The sequence below is a fragment of the Engystomops pustulosus genome, chromosome 5 (genome assembly GCF_040894005.1).
Source record: "Engystomops pustulosus chromosome 5, aEngPut4.maternal, whole genome shotgun sequence".
Lineage (NCBI taxonomy): Eukaryota > Metazoa > Chordata > Amphibia > Anura > Leptodactylidae > Engystomops > Engystomops pustulosus.
This window is the reverse complement of record NC_092415.1, coordinates 178,585,091-178,604,732: the sequence shown is the minus strand read 5'-3', so window position 1 is coordinate 178,604,732 and position 19,642 is coordinate 178,585,091. Positions and strand designations below refer to the sequence as shown.

The following is a 19,642-nucleotide window of genomic DNA, read 5'->3' as shown; positions in this document are numbered from 1 at the left end:
CAATGAGTGGTGTCTCCTTGACCTTACCATGAGCCCTAACAAGTAACTTTCAACTTAGACTTTATGGCACGTCTAATGAAGTCACTTAGAAATATTCAAGCTCTGAAGTGAATTTTGTAGCCCCCAACTTAAGGACACCCAACTTACCGACGACCCCTAGTTACAAACGGACCTCTCTGCCCACTGTGACCCATGGTGATGTTCTCTGGATGCTTTACTAGACCTCTCTGCCCACTGTGACCCATGGTGATGTTCTCTGGATGCTTTACTATGAGTCTCCGGCTGCAATTAACCTTTTTCCAATGACAGCACAAAACTTTGAAAATCCAATTGTCAGAGGGACAAAATTTTTTTGTCTGACGTTACAATTATAAAATTTACTATGTCCCACTTACATACAAATTCAACTTAAAAACAAACCTAAAGAGCCTAGACAATCTTGTATGTAACCCAGGAACTGCCTGTACTTAGTGGGACAGACACATGGAGAGAGGTGTGACTTCTAGATATGAAAGTCACATCTATTAGATAATTATGTTATAACCTGTGGATATTCCATAAATGTTTAAATGTCTGTTTCTTTAGCATAGAAACATTTAGCTTCTGTAAACTGACCTAGATCCAAAGGCCTTGTTGGAACGTGTGTATTGAGATTCTCTCCCATAGAATCAAGGTCAGGGGATAGGTTAAAACCTTGTATAATAAAGTCAGATTGAACTTTTTTTCTTCTGATGGTTTCATATAGGGAAAAAAAACCCTTAAAGCATATGAGATTGGAGGTATACAAAGATTTAAAGCATGGCTCCTCAACTTTGTACATGGAACTGAATGACATATGTGCACATGAACACTTAATAAAAAAGAACTTTGAAACTAATGGTGCATATAAAAAAAGAAGCCTACCATGAGGAATCTACCATTAGAAGCTGATCTGATGGTAGTTTCCTCGTCCCTACATCTGCCCTAATATATATTTGAGTAATCTTAAGACCTAATCTAATGTTTAAAAATCTTTATAAAGGTAATATGTAAATTACTAGGATAGGCTATGGGGGCATGGGGTAGCCTGGCTGGGCACCGGGCACTGAGGTTACTAATCGTGCCACTAGCCTCTCCAGTGGATGACCCTGGAGAGTTTACTAGGGCGTGGAATAACCTCTGTGAATGGCCAGGCTACTCCACACCCCAGTGCCTCTCCAGGTAATTTACATATTACTTTTATAAAAAATTTTAAAAGTTAGATTAGGTCACATAAATATTAGGGCAGATGTAGGTACGAGAAATCTACCATGAGAGCTACTTCTGATGGTAGATTCCTCATGGTAGGTTTCCTTTAAGGTATGAAACATTGGTTCCGCACACAGACCTGGGTGCTGTGAACACTGACTGAAGTGCGCTATATATTCTATAGTGGCTCTGGTTGGTATTTCAGCTCATCCCCATTCTCTGGCATGGGACTGAAATGCAAACTGGCAATTTTGATGAATAGACATGACATGGCAGATCAAGGAAGCTCACTACAACACCGCAACTGCTGATCAATGGGAATGGTGAGTGTCAAACCCCCATTGATCTTATATTGATGACCTATCCTAAAGCATATAGCAATTATTATCAGCAGAGCAAGAAGTTACTTCACAACCTGTCCACCACCACCTGAATTATTAACCAGACTGGTGAACCAAAAATTATTTTACAGCTAATAGTAACAGCTAGAAGATACAATCAACCGGCTATTAAAAATTAATAAAGCCAATCGACACAAATTGAAAACGGCATTATACAGTATTATATATCACTCTTACAGATGGTAACATTATTCATACAACTTTCTAAAAGAAGACATTCCACATTTATACCCTGTGGTTATAACACGGCACAATGTAAGAGATCAAAGTCTATTTACCTGTATAACTGCCTGCGTGTAGGGGAGTCTTCCGTGCTGAGGAAGTAGCTACATGAAATTAAAAATACAGATTAAAAAGGGAATAGAAAATATATGTCTGACATAAAAGACACAAAGTAACAGCAGGTTGTTATAGCCATAAAGGTAAAAAAAAATAATTAAAGCCTAAAACGCTGAAGGGGAAACTGCGACGACTTTGAACTACTTTCCTTTACACGCTCAGTCCCGGATCATTAATCCGTTTTTTTCCGATACAATGTCAGTGTTTGATCTGAAATCTCCTTTATATGAAGAGGATTATTTAATGCAACATGAAAAATAGATTCTTTCCCTTTCATTATTTTCGCTGATCATTAGTCTTAAGTAATCGGCATTTTAATTTTCTTTCGCCAAAATTCCAAGACATATGAATCGCGTCAGGTTTTACGAAGCAGAATAATTAGAGGTGCAAGATGACAAATTGCCGAGTGCAGCCGGATGTTTCAGCCATCTTCTCAGTTCATTCTCACTTAACAAATCTTTCCCATTGTCAAGATGACAAAATTGTGACTTCCTTTTAAAGTGACCTAGAATTTTGCAATCGTTTTCTTCTTCCCTGACAACAACGGGCACTGAGATGTGCTTCCTCCTGAAAAGACGTGGGAAGCTGAGATTGATGAAAAGATTTGCAGTCTCTCATTGAAACCTTTGTGAATTCTCAATGATTGTCAGACCTCAGGAGTCAAGAATCTGTGACCTTATACACACAAAACGCTGTCTCTGTATGGTAACTGGAAACTGAGTAAAGTCACATTTTATTTATGTGACATTATAGCTGGAAATGGATGGCCTTGTATTACTCAATATCTTCAGGTTCTACCAGGATGGAGAATTGTATCATTAGGTTTATAGGAATTCACATCATAGCTGCAACATTTAGTTATGGAGGCTGTGGATACTAGAGATGAATGAATCTATTCATCTTTACCTGGATTTGGTAAAAATCAGACAGTTTTCTGGCACCAAATGGAATCCAAATTTTTTTCTGATTCCCTTGAAACAAACCAATGTTGTTACAATCATCATGGAGTTAGTTTGGTATGTTACCATCTCTAGTCCTCTTAAACTTTTTTTTTTAATAAAAAAAGTCATATCTCATTTTAGCAAAAAAAAATAGGGATGGGATTCACTTTAAGGTTAGTATTAGGTTTAACATTCAACTGTGCTGGGCTACCTAGATACTGGGGGCATGTGCTGGGCTAAATATATACTGAGAGCATGTGCTGGGCTACCAAGATACTGAGGGCATGTGCTGGACTACCTAGATACTGAGAGCATGTGCTGGACTACCTAGATACTGGGGGCATGTGCTGAACTACCTAGATACTGAGGGAATGTGCTGAACTACCTAGATACTGAGGGAATGTGCTGGGCTACCTAGATACTGGGGGCATGTGCAGGGATACCTAGATACTGAAGGCATGTGCTGGACTACCTAGATACTGAGGGCATGTGCTGGGATACCTAGATACTGAGGGCATGTGCTGAACTACCTAGATACTGAGGGCATGTGCTGGACTACCTAGATACTGAGAGCATGTGCTTTGCTACCTAGATACTGGGGGCATGTGCAGGGATACCTAGATACTGAGGGCATGTGCTGGACTACCTACATACTAAAGGCATGTGCTGGACTACCTAGATACTGAGGGCATGTACTGGGATACCAGATACTGAGGGCATGTGCTGAACTACCTAGATACTGAGGGCATGTGCTGGACTACCTAGATACTGAGGGCATGTGCTGGGCTACCTAGATATTGAGGGCATGTGCTGGGCTTCCTAGATACTGAGAGCATGTGCCTGGCTACCTAGATACTGAGGGCATGTACTGGGCTACCTAGATACTGAGGGCATGTGCTGGGCTTCCTAGATACTGAGAGCATGTGCCTGGCTACCTAGATACTGAGGGCATGTGCTGGGCTACCTAGATACTGAGGGCATGTGCTGGGCTTCCTAGATACTGAGAGAATGTGCCTGGCTACCTAGATACTGAGGGCATGTGCTGGGCTACCTAGATACTGAGGGCATTTGCTGGCCTACCTAGATCCTGAGGGCATGTGCTGGGCTACCTAGATACTGGGGGCATGTGCAGGGCTAAATAGATACTGAGAGCATGTGCTTGGCTACCTAGATACTGAGGGCATGTGCTGGGATACCTAGATACTGAGGGCATGTGCCGGACTACCTAGATGCTGAGGGCATGTGCTGGGCTTCCTAGATACTGAGGGCATGTGCTGGGTTACCATAACACTGAGGGCATGTGCGGGGCTAAATAGATACTGAGAGCATGTGCTGGGCTACCTAGATACTGAGGGCATGTGCTGGACTACCTAGATGCCGAGGGCATGTGCTGGGCTTCCTAGATACTGAGAGCATGTGCCTGGCTACCTAGATACTGAGGGCATGTGCTGGGCTACCTACACACTGAGGGCATGTGCGGGGCTAAATAAATACTGAGGGCATGTGCTGGACTACCTAGATACTGGGGGTATGTGCTGGGCTACTTAGATACTGAGGGTATGTACTGGGCTACCTAGATATTGAGGGCATGTGCTGGGCTTCCTAGATACTGGGGGCATGTGCTGGGCTTCCTAGATACTGAGGGCATGTGCTGGGCTACCTACATACTAAAGGCATGTGCTGGGCTACCTAGATACTGAGGGCATGTGCTGGACCTACATACTAAAGGCATGTGCTGGGCTACCTAGATACTGAGGGCATGTGCTGGACTACCTAGATATTGAGGGCATGTGCTTGGCTACTTAGATACTGAGGGCATGTGTTGGACTACTTAGATACTGGGGGCATGTGTTGGACTACTTAGATACTGGGGGCATGTTCTGGGCTAAAAAGATACTGAGGGATGTGGTGGGCTACCTAGATCCTGATGGCATGTGCTGGACTACATAGATCCTGAGGGAATGTGTTGGACTTCATAGATCCTGAGGGCATGTGCTGGACTACATAGATACAGAGAGCATGTGCTGGACTCCCTTGATAGTGGGGTATGAGCTGGACTATCTAGATACTGAGGGCATTTGCTGGAATGTCTGTTAATAACTGCTCTAAGTGTAACTTGTTCTAAGTTCAAGTCACAGGGAACTTTTTGCCGTATTGCTTTCCCCTCTTATTTGAATCATTATTGAAACTGCTCAGTAATAAATTCTCTTAACTTGAAGCTTCTCGATAGACACAGACACGTCTTAGTGGTTAGGGATGAAGCATATTTCTTCCAATATCATGCAATTCTCCAATATTACGCTCTACTGAATATGTGTATTTCCTTACAGAGGAAGGAAGGTTGAACAGCCACCAGACACCTCCAGGGCTCTTATCTAAGGACACGAACCAGATAAGAAAATTCCACCTGTCTAATTAATTTCGCTCTTGAGAGCTGATGCTCAAGGTGCCTGACAGCCTTTATAGACATTGTCACCGGGACCTGTTGAAGACGCCAAGTTACGCTGACAACGACCTGTCTACGGACTGCTGTTTGTGTCCTGTCAGTACAAGCTACAAGAACGATTATACAGGACTCTTACTTTTGTTCACAATTTAGTAGAGGTGGAAGATCTAAAATCATTTGAAAAAAAAAGAATAGAAAGGCTGCTTATCCGGTCACAGATAACCGATAAATTTGTTAAATTTAATTACATTGGATACGTCATCCTGCAACTTTGTTTAAAACAGTACTCGAATTCCATTGCTTCTTTATTTGAATTTACTTATTTATTCTTATACATCACGGACCTTTAAGGTTTTGTTGAATGTAATATAAATATGATGTGTCATATGCCAGAAATTTGCTCATTGTGTATCTATATGTACTTTCTGGATGCCTTTGCTTTTTGTAGCCACTGGCTGTCGTTACCAGTTATGAGGGTAATGTAATAGGCTTGTGCTTTGTATCATCTACTTACATTTTTTGAAATTTTTCATCGTATGCCAGAATTTCTGTAACATCCCAGTCTCCTGAGGTAATAGACTGTAAATTGTCATTACTGTTGTTGGCCTAAAAGATGAATAAAACCGTTGAAATGAAAAATCAATGCTTTTAGAATGAAGATAAATATAAAAAAGTATATCATTTATGGCAAACAGGATGAGACTTTAATGCTGTGGCCACGTCAATGCGCACAAACTAGAGGAAGATCGCTTGAAGGGAATCCATCATCACGATTTATCTACCCAAACTAACTGCTATGTTATGTAAGGCTGTGTGCACACACATCACTCATGCCTTTGTTTTTTATGTCCTGCTGCTAATTCCATACCAAAACTTTAGAAATATGAAAATTAGGCTGAAGTGCTTCAGTGTGATGGTAGCGAAGCTCCTCAGGGCTCCAAATACACAGCAACTAAAGGTGAAGAATGAGAATGGTTGGTGAAAGTGTAGCAGAGGGCACAGTAGTGGATTATAATATAGGCAGTTTGGGCCCAAAACTTCTAGGGGGCCCTTTGTCCACCAAAACTACCCACCAAGATTTATGCTCAGTTGGACCTTCACCTATGAAATCTGCTCCTGCTCTCAATACAGATGTACAGAAGAGCCATTTCAGGACCTTTGAGGGTCATCTGAAACCGCAGATTGAAATCAGACAGAAGGGACGCATCTTACATTCCCCAAGAAGCTTGAAGGAAGAGAATATGCAAGAAGAGAATTCAAGACTTGTAGAGACTGTTATATTTATACAGCTTTGGACCCATAGGGGCTCATTTACTAAAGGTCCGAACACCGCACTTTTGTCGGGTTTCCCGAATATTTCCGATTTGCCCTGAATTGGCCCGGGTTTTTGGCGCACGTGATCGAATTGTGTCACATCAGCGTCGGCTTACACGCAACAGAAATTGGGGGGCATGGCTGTTGGACAACCCGATGGTTTCGGACAAACTGCAGAATTTTAAAAAAGAATTGTGTCGCAAGATCAGCACTCACAGGCACCAGGAAAAAGAAGGTGAACTCCGGCGGACCTCGGCACAGAAAGCGACACATGCAGGAACTCAGATGCACAATGTTAGTGAATCACGAATCCTCGTCGGATAACGCACCGCATGATCGCCATGGGACCGGGTAAGTAAATCTGCCCCATAGTGTCTTAATAGAAGGTATTTCAGGCTCATTTGCATATTTCAACAGTTATGTTTTGTTATGGAAGGAAAAGCTGTTCAGTAAAATTAAAGTTATTAATGGCATGTGTGAGCAAACATGCACATTACAAAGCAGATATGTTTTGGGCTAAGTAAATCATGGTGATAGAAGTAAGTTAGATTGTGGAATTATCTTCCCCTGAATGTTGTGATGGTTAACATAATTAACGAGTATAAAAAGGGGCCTGTTGCCTTTGATAGGTCAAATAAAGTGATAGCTTTTAATGGCCAAAACTGAAATATAAAGATGCTACAAGCAATTTTTCAGGACAGCTTAAGTCCCTTTATCAGACATGGTATAACAGGCTTTCTGAAGTGACACAGATCTTATAAACTATGAAGTGTAAACAAAATGTAAACAAAAAGACAGTTGCAATAATGCAAATGTTGACTTAATATGACAAACATACTTGAGTCGGAAGGAAATTTATTCCCACTATGGACCAATTGGCTTCAGCCTTATAGTTTTGTGTCAATTTCGGATTTTTAAGGGTTTTAGGTTTGACTTGAAGGACCCATGGCATTATTCATCCCTATCCAATATGATACTACATTACAATATTGCATAACTGTATTATCCCTTAAAATGGGTGTTTTTAAATGTTAATATTGTTGTTTGCAAGAAGTTTGCACATGAAAGAAAACGCAAAGTCCGACAGAACACTGGCGCAGGGGCTTTAGTAAACTGTATCTTTTTAATTTTTAAGTTTTAATGAAGTTTTAAATATTATTATTTATATTTATTTATATAAATTTATATTAATGTTCATATTGAGTAAAAAAAAAAAAAAAAGAGAAAAAGCATAGTTTGAACCATAAATTATTAAAGGTATAAAATACAGTAGTACAATAAAGTGTCGAACATACTGTATCTTTACTCACAATCCCTTTCTTGAGGGAATCAATATCTTACTTGTGATGAGGAAACGGCGATATGGTGAAATTTCCCCCGACCTAACTGTGGGATTGCTCTCACAAAGAAGAACTTTCTGCCGTCCTTTGAGAAGATTGGCTGTTCATTCTGAAATAGAGACAAGACAGAAGCGTTAGCATTCATGAGGCAAAAATCAATAGTCTAATGGTTCAGCTAAACACTTGAATCTGAGCTGTAGGAAAAAGACTTGTGTAGCGTTAACTGTTATTGCCCGTACTGTAGTCTCATTTCTCCCAGCTTAATGATGCCGCACAGGTAATATGTGGCTGCAACAAAACTGTATGTCCTTGTCGAATCGAGTTTACTATAAATCTGATCCTGCAGAAACTTGTGAGAAATTCTAATCGGATGTAAAAACACAGGATCACATATAAAGCTTTTCCAATGCACGGAAGCTGATTGCTTTGGTTTGGTTCTAAACTTTTTGGTAACTTTTCAACTGAAAAAATGAACAGAAAGTACTTGGCACTGGGTACATTTTGAGCACCTACTTCAACTAGGTACAAAATGATTGGAAGGTATTAAAGTATCAAATGCCCAAGCTGTTTAGCGGTGATTGGTCAGCTTCAGCTGTGTGATCAGAAGGAGCAGCAGGTACTTTCTTCAGTGGAAAGGCAACTAGATAGTCCCCAAAGTTGCACAGTTACAACCCAAACCTAGCCAAACCAGTTAAATGCAGTTGAAAAGGGGCTATGGTAAAACAAACTTTAACACATATAACACATACTAATAATACAACAAAACTTATGGACACAGGATCAAGTTTACTGTTGGTAGATGTGTCCTAATAAGAAGCTCCTGCCGAAAGATGTTCCTCAGGACTTCTTTTGTTATAACTCTATGTGATCCTGGAAATATATAGTTATAAAAGTTATGCAAATTACACTAGAGTGCTCAGGCTACATTAACTTAACACCTCAGGGAGCCTAGTATTTTAATGTATGTACTCCCTCCATAGCACTAGAGGTCCCTCCCCCTCACAGCGCATAGATAGGTGACGGGCAGGCGGAGCAGCTATGGCAGGAATACATGCATTAAAATACAAGGCTCCCTGAGGCTACATCATCCTTGAAAGTGACATAACTTGAGCGCCCCAGGGGAATTTGCATAACTTTTATAACTCTATATTTCCGGGATCGCAGGATATAGAGTTATAATAAAAGAAGTCCTGAGGAAGGATGTTCCTCAGGAACTTCTTATTAGGACACATCTACTATCAAAAACTGATGTTAGATGTCTTTTAACAAAGTTAATTTGTACAAGAAACTAATAAAGGATAGAAGCAGCAGAGAGACTGGCTTTAGAAAGATCTTAGTGGATTATTACGGGATTAACGTGAAAGCAAAGAGGGTCATCAAGTTATTTGAGCTCCTTTCATCAATGGAGCATTGACGTAGAAACATTACGGTATAAGGACTTCAACTGGAAAAGAAGACTAAATTCACAGGATTTCAAGATTGAAAGTTCCAACTCTCAAAGTAACAACTTGTGGATTGTAACCATGGAATTAAAAAGTACAAAAAAGCTTTTCATCACTATGGGCCACCAATTGGTGGATAAGATATCCACTGGACCACATGTAGTAAATATTCAGACGGGCATCAATGTCCCAAAATTGTCAAAATTGAGTGTTAGTAAAAGGAAACCTACCATGAGGAATCTGCTTGTATTCCTCTTGCTGCCTCTGCCCTAATCTGTAATTTATAATCCTGGAACCTAATGTAACTTGTTATAAACTTTATTTTAGTAATATGTAAATCAACGTCAAGGGCTACTGGGGCGTGTACTAGCCGTAGCTCACAATGCCCGGGAAGGCTAGTACACACCCCGGTAGCCTCTGCAGTTAATTTACATATTATTAAAATAAAGTTTTTTACAAGTTAGGTTCCAGGATTATTAATTACAGATTAGGGCAGAGACAGGCAGGAGAAATCTACTTCTGATAGTAGATTCCTCATGGTAGGTTTCCATTAAACTCCTTTATCAGTTGACATGATTTTCACATAGAATATTTTGAAGGACAAAAAGGAAATAATGCATTTTAGATCATCAGGACTTTATCACCCTGGAACTCCTATCAGTGTATAATATCCCACTGGTCCTCAAGTAGTAGATATTCAAAATGACTTGGTCAGGAAAGATCTTGGTATTGTGGTAAGGCCCAGTATTACAAGACAAAAAGTGTCAAATTGAACCTAAAGGATTGTTCTCGATCAACAAAAAGTTGATGATGTTTTTATAACTAAAATGAACTGAAAATACTAAAATAATTTTATTTTCAGAATAAGATGGGAGCTGTTTTTTCAGCTAAAATAGCCTACAACCTAATTATGTCACCAATATGGAAGGCCTGAGAATGTAGCCAGAACAAATGCAGAATGTTACATGGACATGGAGATTGATGCTTTAAAGGAAAGGTAAGATAAGTAAGGTAACAAAGTCGATTTTATAGGGGTGAAATGGAAACAATTTTTAGCTAAAAGAAAAGCTAGCATTTAGTTAATAGATCTCTATCGAAACCTATCACTAGCTGTATTTGTGATAAATGTGGTGACAGGTTCCCTTTAAGCAGGAAATCATTCAATTCTAACAGTTTTAGATTCGCGTTTTCCCGACGTGTTACCCGAATATTTCTGATTTGCGCTGATTTTCCCTGTATTGCCCCGGGATTTTGGCGCACGCGATCGGATTGTGTCGCATCGGCGCCGGCATGCACGCAATGGAAATTGGGGGGGGGGGGGGGGGAGCGTGGCAGAACGAAAACCTGACGGATTTGGAGAAACCGCCGCATGTGAAAAAAAAAATTTCACTCGGCACGCGCTTACCTTCACTCAGCCCGGCTTGGTGTACTCCAGTGCGTTCCGATGCTCTTCAGCGCAGCAGCGACATCTGGTGGACGTCGGAGGAACTGCCTTAGTGAATCCCGGCTGGACCCGAATCCATCGCAGAGAACGCGCCGCTGGATTGCGAATGGGCCGGGTAAGTAAATCTACCCCATTGTGTTTTGACCCTAGTCTTTAAAATGTCAAAAATATTAAAATTTGGAGTTTTTTTAATAGATTAAATGGATACAATTTCAAGTGACTGATTATTTTATCTAACGGAAGCTCATTAATCCAGCACCAAAAAGATGGAAATCAAAAGATTGAAGCTCATTATGATCAAATTAGTTTTTTCTTGGATTAATCTAAAGTAATTGGAAGAGGAGAACGCTGGTTTGTTCTGTCATATCTATGTGCCACATTAATCCCTAATGATTTCACATGACATCTACTAATTGATACTATATATTTCGATTGCAAATTAATTGCTAAGTATTGTAAACGTATTATGAAGAGCCAGTTCTGGTTAAGAGGATGAGCCTTCAGTCTGCATTTAGTGATTTGAGTCTATCAGTGTGTCATATGGCAAAGTGTAACTGACAAGTTACCGTAGTTACTTTTTCAACTTTGTAAGAATTTTCTTTTACAATTTGTGCTGATTTTTTTAAAAAAACATTCCATGTCACCATCTTTGGTTAAAAAAAACTGTTGTATTTTTTATATATATGTCCTAGCTGTAGATCCCTGCATTGCGCGTGATAGGAAATAACTGCTCTTAGCTATAACAAAATAGAATGGGTTAACAAAAAATATTTTATATATATCTATCTTGCTCTCTATGACTGTCTCTCTCTCCTCTCTGTCTCTGACTGTCTCCGACTATCTCTGGCTGTCTCTTTCAGTGACTGTCTCGGACCTTCTCTATTTCCCCATCCATTGACCTCACACATAAGTTGTCTTATACTCATTGCCTATAGTAACCAATTAAAGCTCAGAGCTCATATTAATAACCTGTGGAAGAATAGCAACCAATCACGGCTCTCCTCCTAACTGCTACAGCAGCAGCAAACAATGGCTCCTGTATCTGGTGGTTAATTAATGTATTTTGGAATTATTTTCTCAATTAGACTTAAAGGAAATCTACCATCATAATCAAGTATGATAAGTCAGGGACACTTACTCATAGAGCCAGGCATTATGACTATAGTAATCTTCTTATATTTGTTATCCATGGCCTCCTTCCTTCTAGAATTAACTTTTACAATTATGCTAATGCTCAATTGGGTTTAGGGCTCTGGCTGGGCCAGTCAGGAACAGTCACAGAGATGTTCTGCAGCCACTGCTTTGTTATTTTAACTGTGTGCTTAGGGTCATTGTCTTGTTGGAAGTTGAAATTTCTGCCCAGTCTGAGGTCCAGAGCACTCTTCAAAGAGGTTTTCATCCAGGATATCTCTGTACTTGCCCACATTCATCTTTCCTTCAATTACAACCAGTGGTTCTGTTCTTAAAGCTGAAAAACACACATGATGCTACCACCACCATGTGTCACTGCTTGGATTGTATTTGGCAGGTGATGAGCAGCGCCTGGTTTTCTCCACACATACCGCTTAGAAGTAACACCAAAAACGTCAATCTTCGTCTCATCAGACCAGAGAATCTTATTTCTCAAAGTCTTGGAGTTCTTCATGTGTTTTTTTGCATACTCAATGTGGCTTTCATATGTCTTGCACTGAGGAGTGACTTCTTTCAACACTCTCTGCCATAAAGCCCTGACTAGTGGAGGCTGCAGTGATAGATGACTTTATTGAACTTTCTCCTATCTCCCTTCTGCAATCCCAGAGCTCCATTACAGTTTTCTTTTGCCAGCCTCTCTTACCAAGGCTTTTCACCCACGATTGCTTAGTTAAGCTGGATGGCCAGGTCAAGGAAGAGTTGTGGTTGTCCTAAACTTATTCTCCTTAAGGTTTATAGAGACCACTGTGCTCTTAGGAACCTTTAATGCTGAAGAAGTTCTTTTGTAACCTTGGCCAGATCTGTGCCTTACCTCAATTCTGTCTCTGAGCTCCATGGACAGTTTCTTAGGCCTCATGATTTTTATATGCTATGACATGCAGTGTGAGCTGTGAGGTCTTATATAGACAGTTGTGTGCCTTTCCTAATCAAATCCCATCAGTTTAATTAAACACAACCGGACTTAAATGAAGGAGTAGAACTATCTCAAGCAAAGGGTCTGAATATTTATGACCATGTGATGTTTCAGGGTGCGTTCAGAGTGCTTGCATTTTCAAAAACATTATAACAGCTGAGAAGAGGAGATTTGCCTAATTCCATTTCTGTCAACATTGCTTTTACAAAACGCATGCGTTAATGTGATGTTAGCGCATGCATTTTGTTATCGCATTGTTGACAGCAATGTAATTAGGCAAACCTCCTCTTCTCAGTTGTGATTCGATGAAAACGCATGTGTAAATGCCACGTGTGAACGCACACTCAGTTTTTCTTGTTTAATAAATTAGCAAAAATATCTACATTTCTGTTTTTTTCTGTCAAGATGGAGGGGGGGGGGGGGGGGCAAAAATTGATCTTACCAATTGACTGCAATGAAACAAAGAGTGAAAAACGTAATGGGGTCTGAATACTTTTCAGACCTACTGTAAATTACAAGACAGCGTGGACCACTGGCCCGTTTATAGTCTTTGCAGCCCATTCTTCTGTTGTGAGAAACACAGCAGCAAGGATTGTACTGTTACTCCTTAAAAATTTTTATGGAAATTTAACAAGGTTCCATATTTTCTAGCTTTGTGAATCATCAGCTTCATTAATCATCTTACCTGTCTGTGTAACCAAGCTTCACTTTCATCTTCATGTTTCTGGAGGGAAAAATGGAAAATACACATTTAGTCTGGAGTTTACTTTTTAATAGAATTTACCTTCCATGGATTACTGTATATCGACAAAATGTTCTTTTTTTCATATACTTTCAAGCTACTTTAAAACTACTAAAAGATCATTAGGCTATGGCAAGTCATGCAAATTAGATGTCCCCCCTACCCCCCTTTCGTACATACACATGGCAAATCCACTTATGTTATGAATAGGGACAGTGTCGGCTCCAGGTTTCGGTAGGCCCCTGGGCAACAGAGCCTCCATGGGCCCCTTTGCAACTCATGTGCCAGCATTAAAAAACAGAAATCCTGTTGTCTAAATTATTCCCTAGTTTATCATCACAAACAGTCCCCTCATGGTTATTTTACATAAAGCCCCCTCACCCCCATGGAATCCTTATGTACAGCCTTATGTGGGCCCCCCAGCAGCTCTGGGCCCTGGCACTTGCGCGGGTATGTCCACTGCTGGTGCCAGCGCTGAATAGGGTATAGGGAGTAAACCACTGCTTGACCCCTAAAAATTGATGGTCTCCAGTTGAAATCTAACTTCCCGATTTTGAGAAGTGCCCATGTGCATTTGCTAAGCTGCTGATCCCCCTGGAATGACCCAAATTGATTGGAATATCAGCTATCATTACTCTTATGTTCATGGCCGAATGAAGATTCAGTGGCAGGAAATAAGTAGCTAAATTTTCATATTTGCAGATTTTGATTCATTTTATCTTCTGAATTGTGAAGTATATGAAATATCTGTGACTATTTGCTAAACGAAGATTTCATGGAAAGTTCATGTAAGGTGCCTGGATACTTTTTGTAATCATTTTACAGCTTTTAGTTACTGGTTTTCCCCGGAAAGGGGAATTAAATACTTGGATGTATTATACTGCCATGTATTGTACTTTACTTTAGGGAGCAGCTCAACATAACTTGCTTATCTTAGAGATTTAGTCAATGTAAAAAACAAGTGCCCAATAAATGATGTCAGATTTTGTGGTAACAGAAAAACTATAACTTTTTGCCCAGATAAACAAGTCACCAGAGGAAAGACAAGGAATTTTTGAATCTCGTTTAGTTGTGTATTTTTCCTATCATAACTAGAAAATTGCTCTTGATACAATTCCCTAACATCATCTTTATAGTGGCCCCGATAGGTAAGCTTCACATCAATTTTCTTAAAACTGAAAAATAAATAACAGTTTCCCAAGATAACATCACAGGAAGCTTTATCAGCGAGGTGCAGACACTACGCTCATTGATCATCTATTACAATGCAGAGCATAGATGCTACTAGCAACCATTCTTTGTGAAGAGAAAATGTAAGATAATGCAGCGAAACTCATTATTGTCCGTATGGAAGTGGCTAATGATATCCAAAAAGAAGCTGAAATCAATGAATATGAAAGTGACTAGTCACAGTAAATTTCCAATGCTAATGGCTCAGCCATACAAACCTCCAGTGAAATGCTTGAAGGACTAAGAATAAGCTATTAAAAAAGACATTACATTATCTGAAAATGGGGTAAATTGAATTCACTGCTTCCCGAGTATTAATGATAGTAGAATTATATACATATTTATGTTTCAGATTCTTCTGTCCCAATTAGATGCATTTCCCAGTATTAAAGAATATGCAGAACATCATAATATTAGGATGGATTTGTTAGACAGGTTATCTCTTGTGATGAGTGGAACCCGAATTTTGAAACCTTGATCAGGTCCGGCCTTGGCTACTGAACTCGGATCCCCCATCCGTGACACCTGTGATCGGTGCCAATACTGATCGTGGGCCACAGGCTGCAAGAGTACTGGCTCTGACGTGTGTTGTGCAGAGCAACGATCCTCCCCCAAAATGGCAGCATCCTGTGCTGCTGGCATGCTAGTGGTGCCAAGAAGGATGTAGCCCTTTAAATGCCACTGTCGACTAGTTGTCACTAGTTGTCTCATAATCTTAGATAAAAATTGCCCTAGTTTTCAACTTTATTTCCTGTTGATCCCCTGGTGAGGATTACAGGAAACTTCAAATTTAAAAAAATTGTCCGTTTCTGGACGTTGCTCCCTAACTAAGTAGTAATAAAAAAGTCCTGACTGCCGCGTGTCCTTAATCCTGCACCCTCTAGTGTACATCGCGGCAGTGTCTGCTAGCGTTAGTGTAACACTGCTGGGACTATTGTAGCACTAGGAGCTGTTACTTTAGTAAGCAGCTCCTAGTGCCGTTTTTGAGGGTAACAGGTCCTCTTCAAATAGAGAAGGAGAAATTTGAGTGTTGAAATACTAATCCTAGAATACAAAGAAGCAAATAGCTTCGTTTTTGTTTTTAGTCTCCTTGAGTTGAAACATTGATTGACAAGAATTTATCAATACATGCGGCTGTCTTGAAGTTTCCTTCAACCGGTCCACAACGCACCAGATATACAGGGTACTGCCTGGAATAGATTGCCCCATCATGGATAGAAGGTGGTGTAGACAAGGCATGATACATGCCACAATTGGTTATTTTATCCCTGTGATGAAAATCTCTTGTTTTTTTAGAAGAGGCCTTCCTAGCCTTCTCTATTATGCACAGGATGGGTGACTTCTGCTGGGACCCTTGGTGATCAGTCCTGGTCTAGCCCATGTTAATGGGGTAATGGCATAATTGCTCTATTCACTTCCATAAGATTTCCAAGATAACTATCACTGACAGTCCCATAGAAGGAAATTGAGCTCTGTTAAAGCATTTAAACCATAACTTCATTCACATGTGACACTTCCATTCCTACAGATTACAGCTGAGAGACCTCCAGCCATCATTTATCCCATCTCCTGTGGATAGGGGTTAAATATCACTAGCGGAAAAATCCCTATAAGGGTCTGTTCAGACATATCAATTTCCATCTGTTTTCAATCCTCAAGTCTTTGCATCAGTTTTACAATAAGTTGTGTTGATCTAAAGTACAAAAAATAGAAATAAAACTGGTGGCTATTAATATATGAGAACAAGACCACAGAGTTCATACATCAGAAATGATAGAAAGGTTGTGAATATTTTCATTACACAACGATATCGATACTTTGATTATTTAAAGGAAACCTACCATGTGCAATCTACTATCAGAAGTAGATTTGATGGTAGATTCCTCTTGCTGCCTCTGCCCTAATCTGTAATTTAATAATCCTGGAACCTTACCTAATATTTTAACCCCTTAAGAACGCAGGGTTTTTCGGCTCATTTCTCGCTCTCCAACTTGAAAAATCCATAACTTTTTCATTTTTACGTGTACAGACCTGTGTGAGGGCTTATTTTGTGCATAACAAATTTTACTTTCCCGTAATGTTATTTATTTTAACATGCCGTGTACTGCGAAGCTGAAAAAAAATTCCAAATGTGGAAAAACTGAAAAAACATTCTTGTGGGCTCAGTTTTTTCGACTTTGACTGTGCACTCAAAATAACACCTCAGCTTTATTCTTTGGTTTGGTGCGATCGTGGTGATACCAAATTTATATAGGTTTTATTGTGTTTTAATACATTTTCAAAAATTAAACGAATGTGTACAAAAAAGAAAAAAAATTTTTGCCATCTTCTGACGCTAATAACTTTTTCATACTTTGGCGCACGGAGATGTGTGAGGGGTAATTTTTTGCGAAATGAGGCGACGTTTTCATTGCTACCATTTTGAGGTCTGTGCGACATTTTGATCATTTTTTTTTTCATTTTTTATGTGATGTAAAAAGGTGTAAAAGTCGCATTTCGGACATTTGGGCGCCATTTCCCGTCTCGGAGGTCACCGCCACCCGTAACCGTTTTTATATTTTGATAGATCGGGCATTTTGGGACGTGGCGATACCTAATATGTTTGTGATTTTTACTGTTTATTATGTTTTATATCCGTTCTAGGGAAAGGGGGGTGATTTGAACTTTTAATATTTTATTAATTTTTTTTATTTTTTAAACTTTTTTTTTCACTATTTTTTAGACCATCTAGGGTACATTAACCCTAGATGGTCAGATCGCTCCTACCATATACTGCCACTGGCTCATTGTAACGAACCTGCATAAGCCATGTAGCCTCGTGTCAAAAGAAGACCCGACGCTACCATGGTAACCGATCGCCGCCCCCCGATGACGTTCGGGGGCGCGGCGATCGTAAAAAAAGATGGCGGCGCCCGTGCGCCGTCGTCTTTTAAACGCGCCGGTGACTTTGCCGGCGGCGTTGAGAGGGTTAATAGCCACGACCGGTGCAAGCACCGACCGCGGTTATTAGCGGTGGGGGTTTTCTGCAAAATGCAAAAACCCCCACCTCTGTATGAAGAGGACTCAGCCCGTGAGCCCTCTTCATACATCCCTTATACCTCTGCGCCGTAGAGCTACGGCGCAGAGCGTTAAGCGGTTAAAAACTTTATTTTAGTATTATGTAAATTAACTGCAGAGGCTACTGGGGCGTGGTGTGGCCTTAGCTCTCAGTGCCCGACCAGGCTAGTACATGCCCCATTAGCCTCTGCATTTAATTTACATATTACTAACATAAAGTTTTTAATAAATTAGGTTCCATGACTGTTGAATTACAGATTAGGGCAGAGGCAGGTAAGAAGAATCAACAACCAGATCTACTTCGGATGGTATATTCCTCATGGTAGGTTTTCCCTTTGTCTTTATCTTAACCATATATGTTACATGTATGTTAAGTTACGTTCTGTTAAATACAAGAGGGACTAATAACAAGCCCCAACAGACCAAACTACCAGAGCGTGTCAGATATCAGTCATATAGCAAAAGGCTGAATTCTGAAGTCAGAAGAATGTATCTACACACAGATGGTCCCATCACATTCCGGTAACGTTTCCAGATACTTTCAGCTCCTCGGTTATAATGAGGCTTTTGCATGGAAAAAATGATTTGCTGAGTGAGCAGTCAGTTAGGTAGGTAGGAGGAATCTCATTACAACAATTCACTTGTTACTAGAGGCTATGATTTACTGAAGGGTTTGTTGAATATCATTTCATTAAAATTCTTGTTAAATAGGTTCTCCGCCTAAATATTTTTAGATATCTTATTACCATGGGATGCATGTTCCCTTTCCGCAGTGTCAGTACAGTGCCTTGAAGTGAACCATCATATCTTACATGTACAATCAGAGTCTTTATAGCTATGTGGTCAGGCAAATATGCAAAGTAATGAGTCTGTTTAAAGGTCCAATACATATTAATAACTGATGGCCAAACATTTGATAGTCTCTTCGAACTTCTTTATAGATATGCAGAATCGGTCGGTTATATGTGCATCGGTAATGAATGGAGAGCTTAAAGGCCAGATGTCTCTAGCAGTAGCTGATCTCCAGAGAACATAAACATCCAGCAGTTGAATCTCAACATTAAATTTGTTGGAGGGACCATCAATATCTTCAGGCTTTGCCAGTTTTCTTGAAATGTGTATAGGGATGATTAGACTCCATGGGGGTCATTTACTAAGAGCCCGATTCGCGTTTTCCCGATGTGTTACCCGAATATTTCCGATTTGCGCCGATTTCCCCTGAATTGCCCCGGGATTTTGGCGCACGCGATCGGATTGTGGCGCATCGGCGCTGGCATGCACGTGACGGAAATCGGGGGCGTGGCCAAACGAAAACCCGACGGATTCGGAAAAACCGCCGCATTTAAAACAAAAAAAATGTTGCGGAGCTTGCACTTACCTTCACTAGGAATAGGCCGGGACTTGAACTTGAGCGCGTTCCGATGCTTTTCAGCGCAGCAGCGCCTCCTGGTGGACGTCGGAGGAACTGCCTTAATGAATCCCTGCTGGATCCGAATCCACCGCAGAGAACGCGCCGCTGGATCGCGAATGGACCGGGTAAGTAAATCTGCCCCCATGTGTGTGGTCTACACTGAGAATAGTAGTAAGATAAACTCCTCTAGTAGAAAGTTATCCA

The 19,642-nt window shown here is 40.4% G+C and overlaps 1 protein-coding gene across 5 annotated transcripts in view; it reads right to left on the bottom strand.

The window, feature by feature from the left end:
• DPP6 (dipeptidyl peptidase like 6) overlaps positions 1-19,642 on the bottom strand; it is a 1,159,861-nt gene that overhangs the window by 40,668 nt on the left and 1,099,551 nt on the right. For all 5 annotated transcript variants that reach the window (XM_072153926.1, XM_072153928.1, XM_072153925.1 and 2 more), the window contains 4 exons: positions 13,684-13,722; positions 8,010-8,117; positions 5,869-5,960; positions 1,907-1,954 (listed from right to left, as the gene is read on the bottom strand). In XM_072153926.1, coding sequence (XP_072010027.1) covers positions 1,907-1,954; positions 5,869-5,960; positions 8,010-8,117; positions 13,684-13,722 — 287 coding nt within the window. The remainder of the gene's footprint in view (positions 1-1,906; positions 1,955-5,868; positions 5,961-8,009; positions 8,118-13,683; positions 13,723-19,642) is intronic.